The 27,167-nt window shown below is 43.1% G+C and overlaps 1 protein-coding gene across 1 annotated transcript in view; it reads right to left on the bottom strand.

Annotated features, from left to right (window-relative positions):
* kcnt2b (potassium sodium-activated channel subfamily T member 2b) overlaps nt 1-27,167 on the bottom strand; it is a gene marked incomplete at both ends in the record, with an annotated part of 140,830 nt that overhangs the window by 83,253 nt on the left and 30,410 nt on the right. Inside the window, 3 exons of the mRNA XM_080723889.1 lie at nt 204-254; nt 1,811-1,913; nt 3,147-3,226. Coding sequence (XP_080580015.1) covers nt 204-254; nt 1,811-1,913; nt 3,147-3,226 — 234 coding nt within the window. The remainder of the gene's footprint in view (nt 1-203; nt 255-1,810; nt 1,914-3,146; nt 3,227-27,167) is intronic.

The raw sequence follows: 27,167 nt of genomic DNA, 5'->3' as shown, positions 1-27,167 counted from the left end.
GACAAATGAATGTGGTACTGTAATGTCCAATATCATGCATTGTGAAGCATCGGTTTAAGTCGAGTCGCATTGATTGTGTTACACAATGTCTGGAGCTGGTCCGGCCGGTGCAGTCCTCCTGGACACACACGGCTCGCTGACCTTTACTACCAGGCCATCGTGATCACTCTCAATTAGACGCCTGTGCAGCGTGTGCTCCTTACCAGACAAACTCGCTGGAAGCGTTCTGTTTGGTGCAGTTCACTCCGTCCACGCTGCGAGGGGGGGCAACGCAGGGAGAGAGAAACACGGGTGAGAACAACTTCCTGTCAAGTGACAATGGTCGGAAAGAAAATGACCATCACCTCACACCTCACCTCACACTGGTTCCTCTGAACCACTGGTTCTCAACCTTTTCAGGCCGTGACCCCCCAAGATAATCATATTTAAACAGGCGACCCCCCCCCCAAACATAATCATATTTCATTTGAGGCATTACATTTAGTTTGACTCGGTTCCCAGTGGTGTAAAGAAACTAAGTACATTTACTTAATAAGTAATGTACTTCAGTACAATTTTGAGGTATTTGTACTTTACTTGAATATTTCCAAATTCCAATACTTTTACTTCACTCTCATTGAAATGCATTGGTGGAACGCAGATTCCACTCTCATAGGTATTTTGGTCTGAGGGCACCCTAATGGAGTACATCTATAGTGCATTAGTGATACTTTTACTTAAGTACACCATGTGAGTACTTTTTCCACCTCTCTCGGTTCCACGAGTAAAACCATGTGCCTCTTTCTTATATTCTTTGACAATTTGGCCAATGTTTGACCGGTTTTTACAGTATAGTTTGTTGTTTACATTTGATGCAATAATGGTCATTTTCTTTCTTATTTTTTTTAAGGTATTCCTTAAATCCTTAAATTGTCACTTCACTGTCACTGACCAGCATTCCTGGTGACGTCACCATCAACAGCCAATCAGGGACCAGCATTCTTGGTGACGTCACCATGCCTGGGGCTCTGGTTCCCCAGGCCAGCAATGTCGATGTGTGTCCCTGAGCAAGACTCCTAATTGCTCACACGCTCCTTGTGGGCAGCGAATCAGCTGGGTTGGGCTGAAAATACTGAATTTTCCTCGAGGGAGGAGTAGGTAACTATTATTATTATTGTTTTCAACAAGTGCGACCTGATATAAATAACAAGGCACGCTCTGCTGGCGCACAACGCACAAGTAGGCCATACCTGGCCACAAGTGCACAAAGCAAAAGTTGGCACCTCGACACTTGATTTTCTCAACGTTTGCGGTCAGTCCTTTTCAGGACACTGTTAACATACTGTCACACATACCCAACCTATATTTACCATGAGTGAGGGGAGTGATACTTGGACAGAGAGGGAAATAAGCTTTCTCTTATTGGTCAGTTTGGCAGTGGATCTTCCTTAGGGGGTTATATTGCTGCTGACCAATCAGCGCAAGCTAAGGTTGTATCTTCCGTAGTTGTTATATTATAGGGCCCTCAAAAAGATAAAGGTTTGTGATGTCCTGGAAAAGTGTCTATGGCCGTATTTAGCCCAAGGAGTGTTTTTCCTGCAAAACAAATGATTGCAATGGATTCAGTATCATGACAAAACCCTAGTTTGACAGTATAGTAAGTTATTAGGACGTACCCAGACTTTCAACAGATGTACAAAATTCCCCTAGGGAAATTAAATTTCAAATTTTGTTAGATGTGTTACTAGACAGCTTTACAAACACATTGGTGTAGACATTTCTTGGTAATGAATTTATTCCCAGATTTTATTAATATCTATCTCTCTCTCACCAGTCCTGTCTTTGCTGCTGTGGGTTGTCCAACAGCACTCTGACGATGTAGAGGAGACAGCTGAGGACTTTCAGTGCAAAGTTGAACATTCGCACACGAAGACCTGCAATGCAGACAGAGACACACCTGGGTCAAACAACACACACATGGCACTCTAAAGCAGTGCTTCTCAACCTTTTCAGGCCGTGACCCCCAAAAGTAACATATAACTGGGGACCCCCCACCCTTTTTTTGTGTGGATATAACACGGTTCTATTGTGAAAATTTGCAAGGCGTTGTGAGCATGTAGATCTACTATTTTCACAATTTCTGCCTCTAATATTTGACAATTTGGCCAATGTTTAATTGGTCATTTTAGAAGTATAAAAAAGTCCTTAAATTGTCACTTTAGAAATGAGCAGATACCCTCTATACACTTAAACGCTTTGTTGGTTTGTTTACTGTTGAGTGAGAAAACAATGTTGCACATTAAGTTAATCATCTGGGGACCCCCAAAATAATTTGGGGACCCCCCTGGGGGTCCCGACCCACAGGTTGAGAAACAGTGCTCTAAAGAGGTAGTGGATACTCAGCCGTCACACCATCCGTGACTTTCTGCCGATGTAACTCTCAGAGTGTACAAATGGAACCAAATGGACCGTGTAAGGGTCCATTTAGTTCCATTTGTACACTCTCAGAGTTATGGTGGTCGTTGAAATTAAATAGTTTGAGAACAAAATTCCATTCATAATTGTGCAATACAAGTAAACTAATGAAGTAAATAGTACAGTATGAGTATAAAACAGTCATGTAACATCAACTGAAACATTCAAAATATTACTGTAAATGTAATATCATGTGATAAATGATGTGGTATTGGAATGGCATAGACTGCCATACTTGGCGATACCGATACCAGCATTTTAGGCCGTATCCCCAGCTTCTCCGATACTGTTATCGGAACAACTTTAATTTAAAGTCTGTGTTTTATACAGCTGACAGGATGGTGCTATTTGAGTTTTCATGTCTCCTAACAAAAAGGTGATAATATCTCCAACGTAAACACAGAGCAGTCACACAGAGTTTGACAACAAGACAAATAGAAGAAACTAACTAAAACACTGAATGGAGAAGGCTGAGGGCAAAGAGGCATGACAAGGCACACACTGAAACAAACAACCAACAATAGCAAAAAAAAACTAAACCTAAAAAAAAAAAAACATAAATAAATGTCTTCAAAACATGTCTGCCGAAAAATAAACATTAAACCTGTATGAACCCCACAGAACAGAGCGGGCGGCGGCCAAAACAATGAGACACGGAGGAAGGAAGCCTCAAAACGCCACAGATAACTCACTGGATCTTTGGTTTTTGATGAAGAAGAGCTTGAGGCGCTCCTTGAAAGTGTTTTCATTCACATAGAACTCTACCTGCACCCTGAAAAAGGGATGGAGAGAGATAGACATAATAATAAAGAGACAGAGAGAGAGAGAGAGTGAGTGAGAAAGAAAGAAGGGGTTAGAGCAGTGGTTCTCAACCCCCAGGGGGGCCCCCCCCCCTCCAGATTTTTGGGAGGGAGAGTGTTTTTTGCAGGTCTTTCAGTCCGAGTGTATCAAAAAAGCAACTCGGTTCAGGCAGCGGAAGCTTGTGATTGGCTGCGAGGAGGTGCCGAAAGTTGGGAGGACGGAGATACACCTAAACCTAACCTTAACCTTAACCTCAGTAAAACTAACGCTGTTGATTGCTAACCTGGTGAAATACTAACCTGCTGACGCTGGTGAATGCTAACCTGGTGAATGCTAACCTGGTCGGACCAACGGTGCTTAACCGAGGTGCTTTTTTGATACACTCGGACTGAAAAACCTGCAAAAAACACTCTCCCATTTTTGGGAGGGGGGGGGGGGGGTTCCCCCCAGATGACAGTTAAGTGACAATTTAAGGACTTTTTTTAATACCTCAACAGAAAGGAAAGAAACAAGAAAAAAGACCATTACGGCATCAAAAGTAATCAACAAACTATACTATAAAAACTGGTCAAACATTGGCCAAATTGTCCAATAATATAAGAAAAAACGCAAAACATTTGAAAATAGACAGTCTACAAGCTTGTAGATTTGCTTGTTTTCACATTATTTATCAGTGGAACCAAGTCAAACTAAAATGTAATGCCTCAACTCCTACAATTCCAAGTGCTTGGACTTGGGTTGACACTAAGGTTTCACAGGTCATGTTCTACTTGCCCAAAGGTTATGCCCACTTGCCCGAAAAGTAAATCCTTACTCTCTTGTAAAACAAATTAATGTTAAATCCAATCGATAACTGCTGAGTGGCGACGGTCACTTTGAAAAACAGAATGAGTAGTGCATGCTGCTAGTTTTGTCCTCCACGAATAGCCAATAATATTTAATGAAGACTGAATGCACTTGCCTGTCGGGCTGCCCGAAAGCAAACTCCACTTGCCCCAATGTTTTATTAACTTGGCACGGGAAGTCGGGCAACCGTTAGTGTCAACCCCTGGGGGTGAGAGGTTCCCGGTTCAAATATGATTATTTTGGGGGGGGGGGATCACGGCTTGAAAAGGTTGAGAACCAATGGGTTAGAGGAAACAAACAGCCCGTACATGAAGGTGTGCTGCATACAAAGCATGTCACAGTAGATGAAGAGGGACTGAAGAGGAGACAGAACAAGAGAAGAGAGGGGATGAGCAGCAGGTACGTCGCGCACACACATAGACATCAAAGGGGGCTTGAGCCCCTGCCCTTTTATTTGTCTGTAAAAAAGTGCCCTCTCCAGACCATGAATGCAGTTTTCACTATGGTGAAAGAAATGCAAATACCCCCTTTTCCATGCACACTGAAGGCAGCATTTAAGAGAATTGCCTTGTTCAAACACTCCTGAACTTGAATGCAGCATCTTATGTTCAAAGAATTGCAATCTCTGTGTAGAAATTCATGTCTTTACGCAACATCTCCAGTATTGACTTGAATATGCTTCTTCAGTGTGGCATCAAGCACCGAAAATAGCCGACCTCCAAGCGCGATGCGTTTTGAGCTTGGAGGTCTGCTATTTTCGATACTTTCATGAAAAGGCCCTTTTTTTGAAATTTCAGCCCCTGCCTCTCTAACATTCTCTGCACGTCCCTGGCAAGCAGGGGGGGAACATACCGGAGATTACTGGACACAAAGAAAGGTGCTAATGATTATTTGAACACCGATGAGTTGGTAAATCGGATGGTTTGTAAGGGCTTGTATTAAAGACTAATGGCTTTTCGGAGGAAATGGTCGCTCCTGTTTGTCTGGCAGCCCCACGGCCCGGCCGCAGACAGCTGCAGTCAGTCTCGTTATCTCCTCTGATTAAATATAGACCAACAAATTACTTCCCTCTGATGTTCATCTCAACATGAGAGTCCATAATTACTGCTCTTTCTCCTTTTTCCTATCTTGGGCCTTTGTGACCAGAGACACGCACGCACGCACGCACGCGTGCGCGCGCACACACACACACACACACACACACACACACACACACACACACACACACACACACACACACAAATACACACCAGAATTTAGGTAATTAGGAATTATGACACCATGCAGGCACGCACGCACGCACACACACACACACAGACACTTACAGGTGGCCACAGACCACCATGCTCGAGGGAAGAGAGGCAAGATGCTACACAGCAAGCTTAATTTGGCCAATTTGGCCAATTTGGTCAAAACAACTACAGCAGCCATTATTCAGAGTACTGAAGAGTTTGGAAGCAAAGGCTGGATGACCAGCGGGTCATTTAAGAGACCGCTACAGTTTTTCACCGCAACTTGAATTTATGCTCCATTGGACAATAGTGTTGTGCAGTGGTGGAATAAGTACTCACATAACCACCAGCCCTATATATATTTTTCAAAATATTTGTATACATTTGAAAACTTGAAGTGGGGCATTCTGTATAATGAGTAATTTTACTTACTTGTACTTTAAGGACATTTTGATTGGACTTTTACATTGCAGTATGTTTTTTAATAATAATCCAAATCTACAAAGTAATTAGTAACAAAAGTCTTCAAATAAATGTAGTGGAGTAAACGTACAATATTTGGATCCGAGATGTAGTTGAGTAGAAGTAAAACTATTGGAAATTGGAAATACTCAAGTAAAGTAGAAATATCTCAAAACTGTACAGTTCAAAATAAATGCACTTGGTTACTTTCCACCACTGGTGTTGTGCACCAAAAAAATACCTCCGATCTACAAGCGTACAATGCGTTGCGGATGTGACACGCAGTGAGCTTGTATATCAGCACGTGCCACCGTCATTACGACTAAGTATTGGACTTAAAGGAGTAGTTCACCCCATAAATTACTTACTGTCTATCAATTACACACCCCATGAAGCCTTGAATTCATGGAGATTTCCTTTAGTTTTTGTCACATTCCTGAGACAATAACTTGATGACCGGGTCATCTTGGTCCAGAGGAGACTCAGTAGGACAGTGTTTCTCAAACTTTCAAATTTCAAAGTATCCCCTTAACTCTGACAGTGTACAAATGGAACCAAATGAACCCGTTAGGGTTCATTTGGTTCCATTTGCCAGAGTTACAGACTGGTATGGGTTAATTTAGACCGCCCTAAAGGAGCCCTGGAAACCACTTTGAGAAACACTGCAGTAGAAGACACTTTAAAGGACTTTCCATACTTCGACCGAAACCAAAGATTTCGGTCAAAAGGTCCTTTTCGACCATAAAGGTATGTCTCTCACGACTTCTGAAAAGCATTAGACCAAATGAGAGTTCGGAAATGTGCGCGTCGGAAAACACAATTCACCGAACATTTCGGTCGAAGTATAGACAGGCCTTAAGTCTCTTTGAGTCTCCTACCGGAGACTACGCTTGTCATTGAAGCTACGATTGGGTTGTATATGAAGGTGGCGTGTCTGATAAAATGAATATCTAAATATCTAAATACTGAATCAAGCTACTTAACAACTGCCTGGTGTGCTCACAAAAGCCCAAGTAGACGTTTAAAATGACCCCAGACATGTTTGAAAGTGAAATATCTCTTTGAGGATGGAGGATGAAAACACAAGTCCCTGCAGCGCTCTGTGATTTCTCTCTTCACAACACACGCATGCACATAAGAAATTCTTGAATCACACACACACCAGTGTTGATTTCGTCGACTAAAACTATGACGAAATTTTTTTGTCGACTGTGTTTTTTTCACTGACGAAAACTAAATAAAAACTAAACAAATAATAAGCTGTGGTGACTAAAACTAAGACTAAATATATTGACAATTTCGTCAACAAAATAAAAACTAGACTAAAACGTTAGGGAGGGACAAGTGGAGAAGAGTGTAATTTTATGTTTGGTTGCTCTCAAGTGTTGCGTGCTGAAAATAGCCGATCTACAAGCTCACAACGCGTCGCAGCGCGACGCGTTGTGAGCTTGTAGATCTGCTATTTTCAGCACACAACCAAGTGTAAAATCAGTCATTACGATGCCATCAAGGCCTGCCAAAATACATTTTAGTCGACTAAATCAACTGTAGATTTAGTCGCCTAAAATCTTATGATATTTAGTCGACTAAAATGAGACTAAAACTAAAACTTTTCAGGTGACTAAATTATGACTAAAACTAAATTACATTTTATTCAAAAGACTATGACTAAAACTAAATCAAAATTTGCTGTCAAAAACAACACTGACACACACACACACACACACACTCGCACACGTGCGCACGTGCACGGATGACAAAGACAGATGGTTGTCTATTCTCCTGTGGCTCAGAAGGGGCTCTTCCGAGGACTCCCACCATGACAAGAAGCAAGCATCTCCCACGGTCCAGCACATGGTACCAGAACGCCCCACACTTTCACAACACTCTGGGGGGAGGGGGGGGGGGGAGGAAAACCCAAGTTTCCTCCTTGTTGCTATGGTGACAGAAATCCGTTCTCTCTCTCTCTTTCCCCTCTCTCTCTGCCACACACACACACACACACACACACACACACACACACACACACACACACACACACACACACACACACACACACAAACACACAGGGGCGTCACACCAAATTCTGGGCCCTGGATACAAGGAATCACTGAGGGCCCCCCCATGAATGTTAATGAATAAGTAACTCAGTCCCACTCCCCCTCCCCCCCTTGTGATGCCCCTGTAAACACACACACGCGCGCGCACACACACACGCAAGCAGTCGAGTGTGTGTGAACACATACGTGTGAAATGTGTTCAGCGATCATAACCGATAGTCCCCGTTCCAACTTGTTGACAGCTGCCTTCGCTCTGACTGTTTCGGTTTCGCACCAGTGATGGGAAAACAGAGGCGAGAGATACAGAGGAGATATATTATGCCCCCGCGCTCGCCTAAAGATCCCCATAGACAACCAGGGGTGTGTAATTACACTTTGTGATTAGAAAATTACTTAGCAGGCTGATGGAAGAGCTCGAGGGGGCTCGCACTCAGTGGCAGCCATCAAGGAATGAATGGATGGAATGTCTGGTGATGATGCCTGACAGAAATAGCTGATCTACAAGCTCACAAGCCGGGAGAGTACAAATGGAACCAAATGGACCCGTACGTACACTCTCAAAGAGTTACACATTTCTAAGGGTCCAGTTGGAACCCCTTATAGGAATCGTTGAAGGGAACCATTAAAAATGCCACAGCACGACTGGTCTTCAACCAGCCAAAATTCTCACATGTCTCCCCCCTTCTCCACTCCCTCCACTGGCTCCCGGTTGCGGCCTGCACTGAATACAAAACACTGATGCTGACCTTCAAAGCAGCCAAAGGTATGGCTCCTCCATACCTCCAAAACCTGATCAACCCCTACAACCCCACAACGTGCACTCAGATCAGCCAACACAGGGATGCTGACAGAACCCTCGCTAAAAACCCCTGGACAAAAATCCACTCGTCCTAGACAATTTGCCCTCCTGGCCCCCAAACTGTGGAATAAACTCCCTGTCGCACTTAGAATTACAGACTCACTCCCTAGCTTCCGCCGTGGACTGAAGACTCACCTCTTCAGACTCCACCTAAACCCATAGCACTACTGTAACACTCCCCTTCCCTCGATGACCACACATGAAGCTAGATAGCATTTTTAGGTTTTAGAAAAGTATTTCTTACTGCTTAGGTGCGTGGTCTACCTATGTTATTGTTTTTCTAGACTGATATTCCCATGCATCTGTTATATTGTTGTTAATGTACTGACATATTATCTTGCTTATTATAGTGATGTGTATTACCTGCTTATTGTAAGTCGCTTTGGATTAAAAGCGTCTGCTAAATGCCTAAACTGTAAACTGTTAAAATCGGACAGTATCCCAACCCTAATTCGTCTAAGAGTAAATCATCACATCGTGTGCTGTGAGCTCGGCACACAACACCACGGCACAAGACAGTGTAAATCAGGCTCGACACTGAGGAAAATAATGAAGGCGGTGTGGGAGGGATTGATTGGTGGTAATGCTAATGGATCACAGGATCAGATCTGCCATGGTGGTAATGGGTACATTATTATAAATCTGTCGACGTTACAAGTTCACTGCTGGTTCTGCAAAGCTTCAAAGCAAGGCTCTAGTCTAGAACAGTGGTTCTCAACCTTTTCAGGCCGCGACCCCCAAAATTATCATATTTGAACTGGGGACCCACACACTTTTACATTTTGTATAACACGGTTCTATTGTCAAAAATGGCCAATCTACTTGCTCACAATGCCTCGTGTCGCGCTGCCTCTAATATCTGCCTCTAATTTCTCCAATGTTTAATTAGTGGTATTTAGAGGTATTAAAAAGTTCTTAGTCTAACCTAACGCGGACATTCTATGGCCCCAACTGATCTCATCGGCTCCTCCGGCGTCTTGGAATGGACGCGGCGGGGGACATGACTCCTGGCGCTTTGAGTAAATGAGAATCCGCGGTGGAAAACCAGTGATAAATCATAGCGTATTTATCATTATAATGGATAAACCTAAACAAACCAGTTCACATGAACAATACTGATGTAAAATAAGATATCTGAACGGCTACATATATTTTATATACAATTCAAATCTTGTGAGCCACAGTTACAGGGGCGCTATCCCAGGCTTTCTGGAAAAGTCTGGATCCCGAGGCTAAAAAGTCCTTAAATTGTCACTTTAGAAAGGTGCAGATACCCTCTATCCACAACTTTCCAACATCCCATCGTGCATTGTGCAGAAGTTGCACGGAGCTTCCGGCGCCGCAGCCGAGTGTGATCTACAAGCTCACAACAGTTGCATTTCCGACCCACAGGTTGAGAACCACCGGTCTATATAAGACCTGTAACGCTGATTGGAGAAACCAATGCTTGCATGCTCAAAATGATGACGTGACCAAGCATGGCAGCATTAAGCTGTGCCTTCCTCCACAACCATAACCAGATTCTGGCTCCCTGAAGTAGCTCTGATAAGATTGCCAGACATAAATTGTGACGTGGGGAGAAACGGCACTTTTAACATGACATGAAGGTATATCCCGTGAGGCAACTTTCTTCTTGTCGAACAGACTTAAGTGCTGCCATTACTCCCCAAACCATGTGCTCTGCGACAGCTAAATCCATCAGGCACACTGTGAACCTGCATTGCTGTCCCCCAAAAGGCCACAATCTGTTGCCAACACTTCCTTTCAATTTCTTTTCATCCTGCTTCTCATCTCCATCTCATCCATGTTCACTTTTAAAGCCGACCATGGATTTGCATGGATTTGCATGTTGGTCAAAACATCCTGTCAAACTCCCAGTTGAAGGGGAATCGTAGAAATACAAAGATAATGGCATCAAAATGTACCAAAAGAAGAAAGTCCTCATTATGCAGAATGTCCCATTTCAGAAGTTTTCAAATGTATAAAATGTCAAAAAGAAAAAAGGGGGAAAATCCTTTGGAAATAGTTGGGAAAAAACAAATAGAGCGGGAGAGGGGAGTTTAGCCTTGGTCAGGAGGAGGAGATGGGCAGTGATTTGGCCACCACTGCCGAACCGGCCATCAGGAGGGTGTTGTGGTTTGCGGTTCGAAACACCTTATGATCGATGGTTACCACCTGAAGACATCAAATTTTCCTGGCCAAGGCTACATTCACCAAACGTGAATGGAGGAGAAGCATCGTTGGATGTAATTATAATCATTATACAAGCTCACAAAGTGTCCCACATTGCGCCGCATTGTGAGCTTAGATCGGCTATTTTCAAACCGCCTAAATGTAGAACTGAAGTGGTTAATGCGTTGTTTTGTAATTGTGACCGTAGGTCGCAGTTAACTATGAAAACCAGCACATCTTTCCGTATCTCTGTCTGTCTGTCTATAACGCCTGCACTGTGGTTCCCCTGACACATCACTGTGACATCACAGGTGACATCACAGGTGACATCACCTATGTAAAAGTCCATATATGAAGATCCATGCATGTCATCGATATACATCATAATACAAGACATGGCCCATATCTGTGTGGCTGGTATAGATAGAGATCTCCATGTATGGGTAATAAAAGGGATTGTATGTTGTGATGTCATGGGAACCACTCTAACAGAATCCCTTTTATGCCCATATATGTAGATCCCTGATGTCATCAATAGTAAGCCCATATCTAACAGGACTTCATGGGAATGCCCATATATGGAGGAAGACAGCCCTATCCATGCCTATGTGGCAATGCCTAAGTCAGGGCTCCCAAATTAGTTTTCCCCAAGGGCTGAATTATGTCTATAGGGTACCAAGCCGAGGGCCACAACATTGCAGGGGGCGACGGTGGCGTTCCCACTACTCCAGCGACAGTTTTCGTCGTTGTCGGGTGAAAATCTTGTATGTCCAAAACCGTTCGTTTTGAATTTATCATTTTAAAAATGATTTAAACTATAGTGAAAACAGCCGATCTACAAGCACACAACACCGCGAGGCGTTGTGTGCTTGTAGATCTGCTGTTTTCACTACTTTTGTGCGGCGGCCTTGTATGATTTGCGAAAGAACGTACAAATTTGGAGATACGAGATTTCCACCCGACAACGACGATATACTAGTGTTGTTGCTTCTCTTATACCACCATTATTACTGGGGTTGGTGTGGGCCAGACAGTAGCCCCCCGCGGGCCGCAAATGGCCCGCGGGCCGCCTATTGGGGAACCCTGGCCTAAGTGTTAAGCGCCTGGTCCAGTAGGCCAGCCGGCGCCCCCGTTTTCAAATATTTGTAATGGAGAAAAGTACCCTACTACAACATTTGCCTCTGAGATGTAGTGGAGTAGAAGTAAAAGTACAATTGCACTTTACACCACTGGAATGGTCTAAGACAGGGGTCTTCAACGTTTTCAGGCCAAGGACCCCTTATCTGAGAGAGAGATGAAGCAGGGACCCCCACAACCTTATCATACTGTAGATTCCATAGTTTCAATGTGTGACAGCACAATCAACAGTTTATTTTGGATTCATGTCAATTTGTGTTTTCAGATATTTAACCACTTGAACCGTCAATACATAATAAACTTGTCCTTTCACTCTGTATTTAGTCTGCTCTTTTTTCCCTCTACACCAAACCTCTTTGCTGAAAATAGCCGCTCACAACGCCTCGCAGCGCGAGGCGTTGTGAGCTTGTAGATCTGCTATTTTTCGTTAAAGTTCTCAGAAAATATTATGGACGCTAGGGTTCAAGTGGTTAATATAAAAAAGGAGAAAAAAGTTTCTATCACTCAAAGATTTGGAGGACCCCCTGTAGTAACTCTGAGGACCCCCTAGGGGTCCCGGACCCCCTGTTGAAGAGCCTTGGTCTAAGAGTATATTGTTCTCTCAATGCATTTCTGTGTGTGTGTGGGGGGACATTAACATTCCCACTTGACTGAAGAGGTAGCAGGGTATATAAAAGTATATAAAAGCCCGATAAAGAGCTGAGCTGCAGAGATAGATTGGAGTCGGGTCTAATCTAAGGGGAGGGTGATGTGAGACAAAAAGCACATTAAAAGCCCATAAAGAGCATGATGTCAAAACAGAAGCACGGGCGCACACAGTGATCAATGGTTGGCGCCTCTCGGCGGTGACGCGGCGCACTTTTTCCCAAAAGCCAACAGCAAAATAATACTCAATTAAAGGACTGCTCGGGAAGACAACAAGACAGGTCTTCTAAATAATAGAACTGTGTGAAACGAACGAGAAACAGAACTGGAAGCAGCCATTCGAAATAAACAGCTGGAGATAGGAGTCTATCGATAGAGATTACATTTGTGCGCCAGTGGTCCGGGGCGGAGTAAGTGGCACACATGAGGGTTAACATTGACAGGTGGAGGAATAACCTGCTATTGTGTGTAGTCCTGGGAGACAAAGTGACGACGAGCTCTCTGGCTCTCTCCCTCCCTCTCTCTCTCTCTCTCCCTCCCTCTCTCTCTCTGTCTTTCTGGCTTTCAAACCTATTATATTCATACTGCCAGGCACGTGCACACATAGTCATGAAAGGGGGCTTGAGCACCTGCCCTTTTATCGGTCTGTAAAAAAGTGCCCTCTCCAGACCATGAAGGCAGTTTTTACTATGGTGAAAGAAATGCAAATGCCCTCTTTCCATGCCATCACTGAAGGCAGCATTCAAGAGAATTGCCTTGTCCAAACTCTCCTGAACATGAATACATCATCTTTATGTTAAAGAATTGCCCTCTCTGTGTAGAAATCCATGCTGTTATGCCACATCTCCACTTCTCTGCCGCGGCAGTTACCAGCGATGCCGGTGCCAGATAATGTATTCGCTTTCTGCTATTCTGTCTCAGCCACCACCGCACGGACGGGCAGTTTACTGCTACGGGACCTGCCGGTCCGTGCGGCGGCCGCCGGTCCTACTGGCGGGACTGCTGGTCCTATCGCCGGCGATGCAGTGCGACTGCTGGTCGAACTAGCGGTCGTGCGGCAGTGTCTGCCGCTGCAGTTCCGCGGCAGGTGACGGTGCCAGAGAATGTATTCGCTCTTTCTACTATTCTGTCTTTGTTTCTGTCTAATAAAATATATTAGCTCTAATTACCAACACATTATTTCTTATTATGGCTTTATTCTGTCTTATTATGTCTTATTATGTCTTAAAGTGTACTGTAAAAGAGGATGGGACCGCCTTTTTTATGCTTAGTTTAGTGTGTTATCAAGTACTGAAAATAGCCGACCACAACGCGTCGCAGCGCGACGCGTTGTGAGTGAGCTTGGAGGTTGGCTATTTTTAATATTTTCACCAAAAGGCCCTTTTAGAAATTTCAGCCCCTGCCTCTCTAACATTCTCTGCACGTCCCTGATTCATACTGCGTATGCCCTTCTAGCCTGGAAAACATCTCTGAAGCATTCCATAATCACAGGCGAGGTTAAACAAAGCTGGCTCTTGTTTTTTTCTTTTTTTTTTACTGCTAGTCCTAGAAACAGGTGATCATTGGGAAAAAAAAGGGCATCACAGAGTCCTTCAGTGAGCTGCGTGAAGCTGAACTGAAGGGCTGGAGGTGGGGGTGGGTATGGTGGTGGGTATATTTGCATTGCTGTATTTGCATTTACAGCAGGTTCAAGTACAGTATGAAAGAGAGACTGAGAGAGAGACATTACAGACATTCAGACAGACATAACGAGAGATGTGCGTGGGAGGATCTCACACGGAGAGAGAGAGAGAGAGAGAGAGAGAGAGAGAGAGCAGGGACGTACAGAGAATGTTCAAGAGGCAGGGGCTGACATTTCCAAAAGGGCCTTTTGGTGGAATCGCCGAAAATAGCAGACCTCCAAGCTCACATAACACGTCGCAGTGTGGCATAATCAAGTCAATAATGGAGATGTGGCGTAGGTTAATGGCATGGATTTTCTACACAGAGAGCGCAATTCTTTCAACATAAGATGCTGCCTTCAGGTATTGGCATGGAAAGGGGGCATTTGCATTTCTTTCGCCACAGTAAAAACTGCATTCATGGTCTGGAAAGGGCAGTTTTTACAGACAGATAAAAGGGCAGGGGCTCAAACCCCCTTTGATGTCTATGTGTGCACGTGGCTGGGAGAGAGAGAGAGAGAGAGAGAGAGAGAGAGAGAGAGGTTGAGACAGAGAGAGAGAGAGCAGGATCTTGTTCCCATGCTGTTTCCAGCCATGCCTGCACTCCATAATGACACAGCAGCACCGGCCAACTAATGACACAGAGTGAAGAGACCCTACACTCTGCACAGCTCCAACCCCCAACTCTGCATATAGCATATCACAGGCAAAAGAAATACATGGAGAAAGGAATATAGCTTCAATTTATAGAACCATTAAGACCTGAGGCCGATTCTACAAGTGCCTTCTCAAGTATAAGTGCATAAGCTGACACGCTGTGAGCTATTTTTTAATAGCCAACGCAAAAATCTAAAATGACGCCAGACGCTTTCCAGGTTTTAATGGGTTAAGGCAGAGGTTCTCATACTTTTTCATGTTGAGGACACACAAATTAACATGTATTCGGGCCATGGATCACCACGGATCACCTGAAAATATTTTGTGCCGGGGACCCCATACAGTATAGTATTGGGAGCCGATGGTAGGTGTTGTGCTCCACCTCAGCATTCCATCTCCCAGACATCTAGCGCATTCTCGGCTCAGTCCTGTTGTTCACTCGATAACAAAGAAACGTACAATGTAAAAAGACTGAATGTAACTGCAATGAAAAGCAGTTGGCAAAGAGATTGGTCTTCAACCAGCCAAGATTTTCACATCTCTCCCTTTCTCCATTCCCTCCACTGGCTCCCAATTAGAACTGCAGACTCACTCCCTAGCTTCCGCCCTGGTCTGAAGACTCACCTCTTCAGACTCCACCTTAGCCCATAGCACTTACTGTAGCACTTGACTAGGGTTGGAGGCGGTAACCGCCGTACCGCCGTACCGCCGTACCGCGCAGGCGCGTCACACCCATTCATTGTGAGTACGACGGGACACCCCCACTTTCATAAAACCGAGATCTCATCCCCCCCACCTTTTTGGCCGGGTGCTTTTTTTTTTTTTTTCTCTCCCCTGCGCACACAAACGTAACCTCTCAATGGCATGTAGGGGCTATTTGGCTACTATTTTCCAGGACAATTTCAAAATAAACATGTTGAATGATCGATTGTATAGATGAAAAAAATAAAATAAAGACTCTTGTTTTGAAATGCGCTTCTGTTCAGAGAGGAAATGGCTTTCATAGGAAGTCCCTTTAACGGTCGTCCACTCTAGTCTGTCGTCAGTGCGTATCTGGACTCGTGGTGAAATAATAACACAGGCATAAATTAAAGGAATAAACAGAACACCAAGACAAGACCATGTAGGCTATAAAGGCATTAAACATCGTCTCATCGTCACTCAGTCAGGCAGCAATTGGTGAGTCTGTGGCTGTGGCTATATTAGAGTTTGAGTAATGATGATGGATGCTATGCTGCTGCTGCTGGCTAACACTGTTTGGGCTAGCGTTGTGGACACATTGTATGGGTCCTGAAAATAGCAGATCTAGAAATTCACAACGCAGCGCGAAGCAACTCGTTGTGAGCTTGTAGATCGGCTATTTTCACATCTACTTGTTTGGGTTTAGTTTCTCTTGGTTCACGGGGTAAAACGTTTGGGAAGCAATACCATCATGCTTGCTGTAGTAGAAGACAGTGGTGTAAAATTAAGTAGATTAACTGAAAAGCTTTTGGAACTGAATGATTATATGATACTGGTGTTGTCTGTCTGTTGGAGTGTTGGTACCAAGAATTCCATCTACTATAGACTATCTTGCTGGCTGGTGTATGTGGAGAGGCAAAGGGAAAGTGTTGTGTGCCGTTCCCGATTGTTTAGCAAAAAAATAAACCGCGGAAACCTTTATTGTTTATGTCGGACTTCTGCGTTGTTTGCGGCGTGAGTTTCGGTGCTATAATCAAATGGTTTGTGGATTCGGAATCACAAGAATCTTAGCGGAAACCCGAATAAAACGCGATCAAATCCGCGAAAAACCGCCATTTCGCGAGACGTGCACGCGTGCGTGCATGACCCCCCCCCCATGTCAACCCCCCCACTCTGTAAGAGGCTATGACGCCCCTGGTACCGCGGTATACCGAGGTCTACCGCGGTGTCATTGTGCTTACCGCGGTAAAAAGACAAAAAAAAGGTCTATTTTTTATTGGAAAACAAGCGAGTTTTAAAACGGGGGAGAAGCGAGGACCGCATGCGCTCCATGCCGCTCTGCTCTGGGCCGTGTACCACACGTTGGAAGCCACATACGTCACTCAGACACAGACCTGCACACAGTGCAGGACAGTAGAGTACGGAGCACAACTCTATGACGGAGCAGCATAAACTTTCTCTGTAATCCACTCGACACAAGGATGTTAATACATACCTTGTGTTGTGGCATATCTTTTTTTATTCATACGGATTACTGGCGGAGCGCGGGCCGCGTGGACTAAAACCGAAAATGAAACTATTTTACTTTTTCCACCGCGTCACACGTTGTGCCCCGTCCAGCGGCGCGTCAGCGATTTTATAACCTTTTCTGTCAAGTCTTGTAACTAAAACCTGTATATAGCAGCACTCAATCACTGCGATTTGAGAGTTGAGACGTGACGTGAGTTTACAGAATCACTGTACACGATCTGACTACCCTTCCTCTTCTGGTTTGTTCACACAGCTGTTTGTGTCTGAAAAGCCCAAGTAGCTAGCCTACGTTACTATGGTAACCCGACAGTGCAGATCTAAAAGCTCAGAGCGCGTCGCGGATGCGATGTGTTGTGAGCTTGTAGATCTGCTCCTTTGAAAGCCAGACCCGCTGTGCTGTACGGAGAAGTATAACTCGGGCAGTCAGGCTGTGTGAGAGACAGCCGCTGGCCGCCGCGTCCACGTCCATGGACGCGACCGTGGACGCGTCCATGGACGCGGCCGCGAAAAAAACGTCCGTGGACGCGAGGCCGCGTCCACGGACGCAAACGGCCGGCCGTCCCGGCCGTGGACGCGACCGTGGACGCGGCCGTGGACGCAGACGGCCGGCCGTGGACGGGTCCATGGACGAGGTCGCGAAAAAAAGGCAGCGAAAAAGAAAAAAAAAGGTGTCTATTGTATGTATTTTTTGATGGAGAATTCAAATATGACCTTCTTTTTTGCATAGGACAACTCTAACCTGCATCAATTGGTATTTTATAATTGCCAATTGTACCCTATCCATCTAAAAAACAAATTGGATGTCTATTGTATGTATTTTTTGATGGAGAATTCAAATATTACCTTCTTTTTGGGATAGGACAACTCTAACCTGCATCAATTGGTATTTTATAATTGCCAATTGTACCCTATCCATCTCAAAAACAAATTGGATGTCTATTGTATGTATTTTTTGATGGGGAATTCAAATGTTACCTTCTTTTTTAGATATGACAACTCTGACCTGCATCAATTGGTGCATCAACCTACTTACTATCTATCTATCTATCTATCTATCTATCTATCTATCTATCCATCTATCCATCTATCCATCTATCTATCCATCTATTTATTTATACTTCACCTTTAGTCCAGAAGAGAGTTCAGCCTCAGGAACTTGCACACATGGAACTGTGTCATGACTGTGTCATGGAGCTAAAACAGAGCCATGTTAAATACTCACAATGACTCTGATGGACCAATCAGGGTGGTGGTGGGGGGAGGGATCAACAATAGACAGAAACTGGATAATGCTTTGTTAACTGTCCCACCTAAGTCCCTGCTAGTCTGAACAAACATCACCTTCCCTCTCATAACACTACTACTACTACATTTATATAAAGCTGCTCTTGCATTTGAATTCAAGTCTGACACAAGTTAAGGTTAACTTAGGTAGTATTTCATTTTGCTGGCTTTTAGGGTCTGTGTGAGTGTGTAGGCTCACAAATTATTATAATTGTCATTAAGTGACTCTGAGATCTATCCATCCATCCATCCATCCATCCATCCATCCATCCATCCATTTATTTATACTTACTGTTTACATTTTCTATAAATATTTATTTCTATATAAAACTCAGTTGTGTGGAGTTATTGTGTGCCTTTTCTTGTTGCTAAAGAGTCCATTTGTTCACTAGACATTAAGTCAAGGTTACTATTTTGAGTTGAAGCTAAGTGTTGTATTGCTTTGTGGTTTAACATGATTTAAAAGGCAAATTCATTGTTATGGTTACTTTAGAAGACTGCTTTTGCATTCATGAGTTAAGAGAGCCAAGCTAATTCAAAGAGTTAGGTTAAAGGAACACAAAACATGACCTAACTCACAGCTGCCATTGGACAGACAGTTACAACATACTCTTATCTTTCACAGAACAGACAATTATCATTTATTTGATCTATTTGAGACTATGTAGCTGCTCTAGGGGAAATAGAGCATTATATCAGCCTATTCAATTGATAATGACCAATGGGTGCCAGTTTCTAAGTAGTTAAAGCATATTAACATAACAATATATGTGGCCTAGACATGGACATTGCCCAATCAACTCGTAATCTACAGAAATGTCCACCACATCACACAGTATAAAACCTAGTAGGCTTAGTGGATTACCTATGTTAAATCATGTCAGGTTAGTTTGGTTCAAGATTCAAGTATAATAATTTATGAGACAAAAATGTAAACAGCACAAATGTACAATCACATCTAGGCTAGAATGATAACATAAAGTCCTGACTACTCCTTGTTATTGTGGTCCTAAATACTACAATGATTAGTTTGGATGCATTGCTTCTATCATGTCCAATTAAAAATAAATACATTACATACATACAGAAATCTGCCTTCTCCTGTATTGTATTAGTGACATTCATTATAAATAGTAAAATAACAGGACAGAGCAAAAAAGGCCTCTGTTGTGTCTTTATCTGATCACATGCAATCAGACACTCACACTGCACAGCAATACTTTATTACAGGCTCAAGGCCCACAGGGTAAGAAGACCATACATTACAAAGATAATAATTAAAAAAACAACAACAGAGTACATTCACCAAGCCCCAACAGAGCTAAAAAGGCACTCATGCCAGTGGCCTCTAACGGTAGACATGTACCTGACAGAGTTTTCCCCACATTGGTTACAGATATAAGGTTTCTCTCCGGTGTGAATTTGTTGGTGTATTTTGATATGTTCCAGTCTAGGAAAGCTCTTTCCACACTGGTCACAGCAATAAGGTTTCTTTCCAGTGTGATTTTTCTGGTGTGCTTTGAGATGATGAATATCACTGAACCTTTTCTCACACTGGACACAGCAGTATATGGCTTCTCACCAGTGTGGATTTTCAGGTGTCTTTTCAGAGCCGTCTTCAGAGTGAACCTTTTCCCACATTGGTGACAGCAGTAAGGTCTCTCTCAAGTGTGAATCTTCTTGTGTTGTACGAGGCTAGATTTTACAGTGAACGTTTGCCACAGTGTTCACAGCAGTAAGGCTTTTCTTCGGTGTGAAATCTCTGGTGTACTTTCAGAGCAGCCGTTAAACTGAACTTTTCCCCACATTGGACACAGCTGTACGGTTTCTCTCCTGTGTGAATTCGTTCATGTATTTTGAGATAAGACAATCGAGTAAAGCTTTTCCCACACTGGTCACAGCAATAGGGCTTCTCTCTAGTGTGAATTCTCTGGTGTTCTTTTAAAATCCCCTTTTGAACAAATCTTTTCCCACACTGGTCACAACAATAAGGTTTCTCTCCAGTATGTGAACGCTTATGATCTTTTAATTGTCCAGACGAGCAAAATACTTCCCACATTGTTCACAGCTGAATGGCTTCACTCCGGTATGAATTCTCTGGTCTACTTTGAGATAATAAATTGAGCTGAAGGCTTTTTCCACATTGGTCACAACAGTACTGTCTTGGTTTAACTGAGGACAGCACAGGACAGGGAGAGAAAACACACACCTGATAAGAGCCAGATTCACACATTGATCAGCATTTAAGTAACATCATCATTATTATTGTTGAGTCTGAAAAGAACAATACAATGTGATAGATCTTTACACATCTGACCCATAACATTATTAGCAATTCACATGGTTACTATAATAGGTGAGTCTTCTAGCTTTTAAAAAAAATATATGTCATTAATTCTTTCTCTTACTAAGTGGAACATCCCACTTCTTAATTGTATATTATTTGGAAAGGGTTGAGTAGCAAAATGTTTGCCATAAATTCAATGCTGAGTTGCATTTGTTTTCCTACATTTCCCCTTCAATGTATTATTACAATGTATTTACTATTTCTTACTTAGGTCTACTTAACTTTGTATTTTTACATTATTATATTGATCAACATTAACACATAGTGTGTGTTAGGTTAGGTTAGTTGCAGAGGCCTTTTTTGCAGAGGCCTTTTTTGCTCTGTCCTGTTATTTTACTATTTATAATGAATGTCACTAATACAATACAGGAGAAGGCAGATTTCTGTATATGTAATGTATTTATTTTTAATTGGACATGATAGAAGCAATGCATCCAAACTAATCATTGTAGTATTTAGGACCACAATAACAAGGAGTAGTCAGGACTTTATGTTATCATTCTAGCCTAGATGTGATTGTACATTTGTGCACATTTTTGGCTCATAAATTATTATACTTGAATCTTGAACCAAACTAACCTGACATGATTTAACATAGGTAATCCACTAAGCCTACTAGGTTTTATACTGTGTGATGTGGTGGACATTTCTGTAGATTACGAGTTGATTGGGCAATATCCATGTCTAGGCCACATATATTGTTATGTTAATATGCTTTAACTACTTAGAAACTGGCACCCATTGGTCATTATCAATTGAATAGGATGATATAATGCTCTATTTCCCCTAGAGCAGCTACATAGTCTCAAATAGATAAAATAAATGATAATTGTCTGTTCTGTGAAAGATAAGAGTATGTTGTAACTGTCTGTCCAATGGCAGCTGTGAGTTAGGTCATGTTTTGTGTTCCTTTAACCTAACTCTTTGAATTAGCTTGGCTCTCTTAACTCATGAATGCAAAAGCAGTCTTCTAAAGTAACCATAACAATGAATTTGCCTTTTAAATCATGTTAAACCACAAAGCAATAAAACACTTAGCTTCAACTCAATATAGTAACCTTGACTTAATGTCTAGTGAACAAATGGACTCTTTAGCAACAAGAAAGGGCACACAATAACTCCACACAACTGAGTTTTATATAGAAATAAATATTTATAGAAAATGTAAACAGTAAGTATAAATAAATAGATGGATGGATGGATGGATGGATGGATAGATCTCAGAGTCACTTAATGACAATTATAATAATTTGTGAGCCTACACACTCACACAGACCCTAAAAGCCAGCGAAATGAAATACTACCTAAGTTAACCTTAACTTGTGTCAGACTTGAATTCAAATGCAAGAGCAGCTTTATATAAATGTAGTAGTAGTAGTGTTATGAGAGGGAAGGTGATGTTTGTTCAGACTAGCAGGGACTTAGGTGGGACAGTTAACAAAGCATTATCCAGTTTCTGTCTATTGTTGATCCCTCCCCCCACCACCACCCTGATTGGTCCATCAGAGTCATTGTGAGTATTTAACATAGCTCTGTTTTAGCTCCATGACACAGTCATGACACAGTTCCATGTGTGCAAGTTCCTGAGGCTGAACTCTCTTCTGGACTAAAGGTGAAGTATAGATAGATAGATAGATAGATAGATAGATAGATAGATAGATAGATAGATAGATAGATAGACAGATAGATAGATAGATAGTAAGTAGGTTGATGCACCAATTGATTTAGGTTAGAGTTGTCATATCTAAAAAAGAAGGTAACATTTGAATTCCCCATCAAAAAATACATACAATAGACATCCAATTTGTTTTTGAGATGGATAGGGTACAATTGGCAATTATAAAATACCAATTGATGCAGGTTAGAGTTGTCCTATCCCAAAAAGAAATTAATATTTGAATTCTCCATCAAAAAATACATACAATAGACATCCAATTTGTTTTTTAGATGGATGGGGTACAATTGGCAATTATAAAATACCAATTGATGCAGGTTAGAGTTGTCCTATGCAAAAAAGAAGGTCATATTTGAAATCTCCATCAAAAAATACATACAATAGCCACCTTTTTTTTTCTTTTTCGCTGCCTTTTTTTCGCGGCCTCGTCCATGGACCCGTCCACGGCCGGCCGTTTGCGTCCACGGCCGGCCGTTTGCGTCCACGGCCGCGGCCTCGTCCACGGCCGCGTCCACGGCCGCGTCCCCGGCCGTCTGCGTCCACGGCCGCGTCCACGGCCGGGACGGCCGGCCGTTTGCGTCCGTGGACGCGGCCTCGCGTCCACGGACGTTTTTTTCGCGGCCGCGTCCATGGACGCGTCCACGGCCGCGTCCATGGACGTGGACGCGGCGGCCAACGGCTCTTGCTGGGCTGTGTCGCCTCTCCACTTTTGGGAAGATGATTGCAATATTTTGGCTTATCGCCGAACCTTAATTAATAGATACAGGGGTGCGGTAATTACCGCAGTTAGTACCGGCGGTAAATGGGAAGACGGTAATCGCGGTAACAAAATGTCCATACCGCCCCAGCCCTACACTTGACCATATATGTAATTTTGATAGCATTTTTATGTTTTTTGATTATATACACTTTTTACTGAATAGGTGCTTGGTACCTACATTTTTTCTTAGATTACTATGGATTTCTTAGATTGGCTCTGGATTAAGAGCATCTGCTAAATGCCTAAATTGTAAATTGTAAAGAGACAAATATGCAAAAAAGCGTATAAAAATAAGTTATTCGCAAGCAAGCAGACCGTTTACATCCGTGCTAGCCGTTTTCTAGATTTCCTACAGACATTTTTTGTTTGTGCCACCGTGCCAATCGAGTGAAGTATATTGAAAGAACCGCTGAACAGGATCCTCTGGCAGAGGAGGAGGAGGAGGAGGGGGCGCAGCAACAGTTAACAGAAAAAAACGGCAGGACAATAGCAAACATACAGCCAACAAATGGGGGCAGGATGAATTGTAAGGGCCGACGGGGTCAAAGAAATTGCACACTGTGCTTCATTCGGAAAAGACGGCAGCTTGTCCCTGACCCAGATACACAACTGTTATACACACAGAAGGAGAGAGGAGCGCTGACAGAAGATCAGGGAAGAAAGATCAGAGCAAGCACTCTTAGAAAACGACCCTTTTCTTGTGATTAAAAGAAGTATTTATTTTTCAAGTCTGACCGCGTGAACCTGAGTTCCAACAGTTGAATAAATGTAAACAGCGGTGAAACATCCAGGCAGAGGTGTCGCACCAAATTCTGGGCCCTGGGTACAAGGATTCACTGCGGGCCCCCCATGAATGTTCTTCATAGCGGGAGAACTATTGTGCTTGTGCTTTAACTATTGAAAAATAGCAGATATACAAGCTCACAGCGCGGCACCGAGTGCCGCGCTGCGAGCTTGTAGATCTGCTATTTTTGAAAAATTAAAATTTGCATATCTTTGAATATTTCAAATCCTTCTAAGGTTTTTTTGAAAAACCTATGTTTCTATGTCAGTGGTGCTCAAAGCTTTTCATGTGAAGGACCCCCAAAATAATATGTATTTGGCCACGGACCCCCATCTCAAAATATTTAGTTCCAGGGACCCCCCAGAAGCAAAATTTTGAGTTACAAATGTTTGCTTAAAAAATACATACACTACATTCAAAGATTTGCACACATTTTCACGACTTTTAAAAAATCTACAAGCTACAAGCTGTGAGCTTGTAGATCTGCTATTTTTCAATAGCTAAAGTATAAAATAATGAAGGTCCCTCCAACCTTGGGCCCTCGTAACTCAGTCCCACTCCCCCCGGCCCTTGTGACGCACCCTGCATCCAGGTTCATGAGTGAGTGAGTGGTACAAACACGTTTTCTCTGCCCCTGCGTACTGTCGTTGTTAAAAATGTACGGAGGAACCTCGGCCAATCTTCCCAGTGACTGATGCCAGTGTCTACCGGCGAGGGGCCCGCGGCGCTCTCTCCCCGCCTCTTCCACCCCCGCGATCCCTCCACGCAAACTAAATGAAAGCCATCATTTACCGGCGCGCGGTGCATCTTCCACTGACGCTAAGTAAGCGTGCTCTATAGCCTGTCACTGAAAGCCATTTTCCTGGACATTGCTCTCAGTTCACGTGGGTTTAAAACATGCTATACATCATCTGTGAGACTGCCACATGACCCCCACCACCCCAACCCAAAGCCCAGTCGGATCTCCATTCATTCCTGGTTCAATTGATCAACCTCATGCCCAGCTCTCACTTCAGGGATGAGATGAGCTTATCCCTCCTCGAGGTTATTTCACCATTTGCTTGAAGGAGGGATGAAGAGAAAGGGCTGAAACACTACACAAGGCTACATATTCTTACCGTAGCAACTTGACGTCAGTCACATTCACTGCTGCACTGGTCCATTAGATACTTCTTTTGTTCACTGAAGATTCCCCCGACATCCTCCCTTCCTCTCTAAAGTTAATCATAACAGCTCTATTCAAATCCATCGGGTAAGATTCTATCTCTTTTGTCTCCTCACGTTGCCGAGCACCTCCTGATAATTGCCTCTGATGTCCATGGACATTCTGACATTTGATCAAATCAAAATGAAATCCGAATCCACTCGAAGAACCTTCTACAGTTACTGACCGGGATTATACAGTATATAGACAGATGCAACACGAGAAGTATCTTTTCTGTGGGTCCTTGGGGCTGTTGCTGGGAGCCAGTGACAACTCCTGTGGTGTATTAAGCTAATGCAATTTGGGACGAAGGGACCTGCGATCAGTGGACAACTGAATATGTAACTCGCCCCCCCCCCCCCCCCCCCCCCACACACACACACACACACACACACTGATGCCGCTGAACCTGAATCTATCCACACAGCATCCAACTCTGTGTGACCCCACGAGGGCTCGGCAGACTATGGTATCATATCGTCACTGTCGGGCAGAAACCTCGTATCTCCAAGTTTCAAGTTTGTACATTTTTTCACCAAGCAAAGCCCTGCTTCATCATACAAGGCCGTCGCACAAAAGCAGTGAAAGCAGCCGATCTACAAGCACACAACGCCTCGCATCGCGAGGCGTTGTGTGCTTGTAGATCTGCTGTTTTCACTAGTTCAGTTCATTTTAAAAATGATAAATACAAAACGAACGGTTTTGGACATACGAGGTTTCCACCCGACAACGACGATATGTATATTTGTTGCGGTCAGTCAGTCAGTCAGTCACGTCAAGTCACGCTTTTCCCCCGCTCATATCTCCGCCACCGTTGCCCCTATCCATGCCAAACGCATTTGCACACATGAGGCCGATTCTAGCAAAACACTGCTCCTACAGATTTTGCCCTAAAATCACGCAAAGCGGTACACAGTATCTCTAAAGTCATGTCATCAACACGGATCTGTCCCATTTCCCATATTCCCTCCTGATTGGCTACCATTGCCTTCCAAAGTTTGTGTATGCCACCTGATTTAGGAAGTCTTACAGGTATTAAAATCTTTTGAAAATATATATATATATTATATATACCGGTAAGACGCCCTAAGTCCTAAGATCTCCATATATGGGCATAAAAGGGACCATGGACGGAATATATTATACCCCCTCTTTTTCTTTCACCGAAGTAATGATTACTCTGTATAAACTGCTCTGCTATTTTCAAATAGCTAAAATTTAAATTGGGCTGAAGTGGTTAATGGTATGTTTTGTAACAATAATAGAACTATACAAAATAACTAGTAACTAACGTTTTCAGATAATTGTAGAGGAGTAAAAGTACAATATTTGCCTGTGAGATGTAGTGGAGTAGAAGTAAAAGTATTGAAAATATAAGTAAAGTAAAAAAGTTACTAATTTTTTTTTTCAAGTACAGTTAGTTACTTTCCACCACTGGGGCTCAAACAAATCCAAGCCAGTCCCATGGTTCTGCTTGCAAGTTCCAAAGGCTTGATAGGGATTTACTATATGCTTGCCTGGGTTATTCAAGCCTTGAGGTTTGTGAAAACAAACGTGAAAATAAGGCATTGTAGAGTCCCACAAGTATAATATTCACATGGACAATCCTGCCAGGGTACTGCCCTCAGAGAAAATGCCTCATGATGTGAGGAAAGAAGCAGAGATCAAAAGAAAACCTAAGCCCTCTACCACTGAGTTCAATACACCCCCATATCAAGGCGTATATTGTATTTTGGGGTTATTCTTTCTTTGTGACATTTTTAGTTGGAATTTCACAGGAGGATAAACCTCTTTAGATGCAGCATCTCCTTTTCTAGGGAATGGGTTTTCAAAGTGGCTGACGGGAGTACAGGGGTGCCGCCAGATAATTTGATAATATTTGGAATTTATTTGGACACTTGAAAAAATATTTAGTA

This window comes from Nannobrachium achirus, assembly GCF_963921795.1.
Source record: "Nannobrachium achirus genome assembly, chromosome: 4".
NCBI classification, from domain to species: Eukaryota; Metazoa; Chordata; class Actinopteri; order Myctophiformes; family Myctophidae; genus Nannobrachium; species Nannobrachium achirus.
This window is presented reverse-complemented; position numbering and strand designations above follow the sequence as displayed.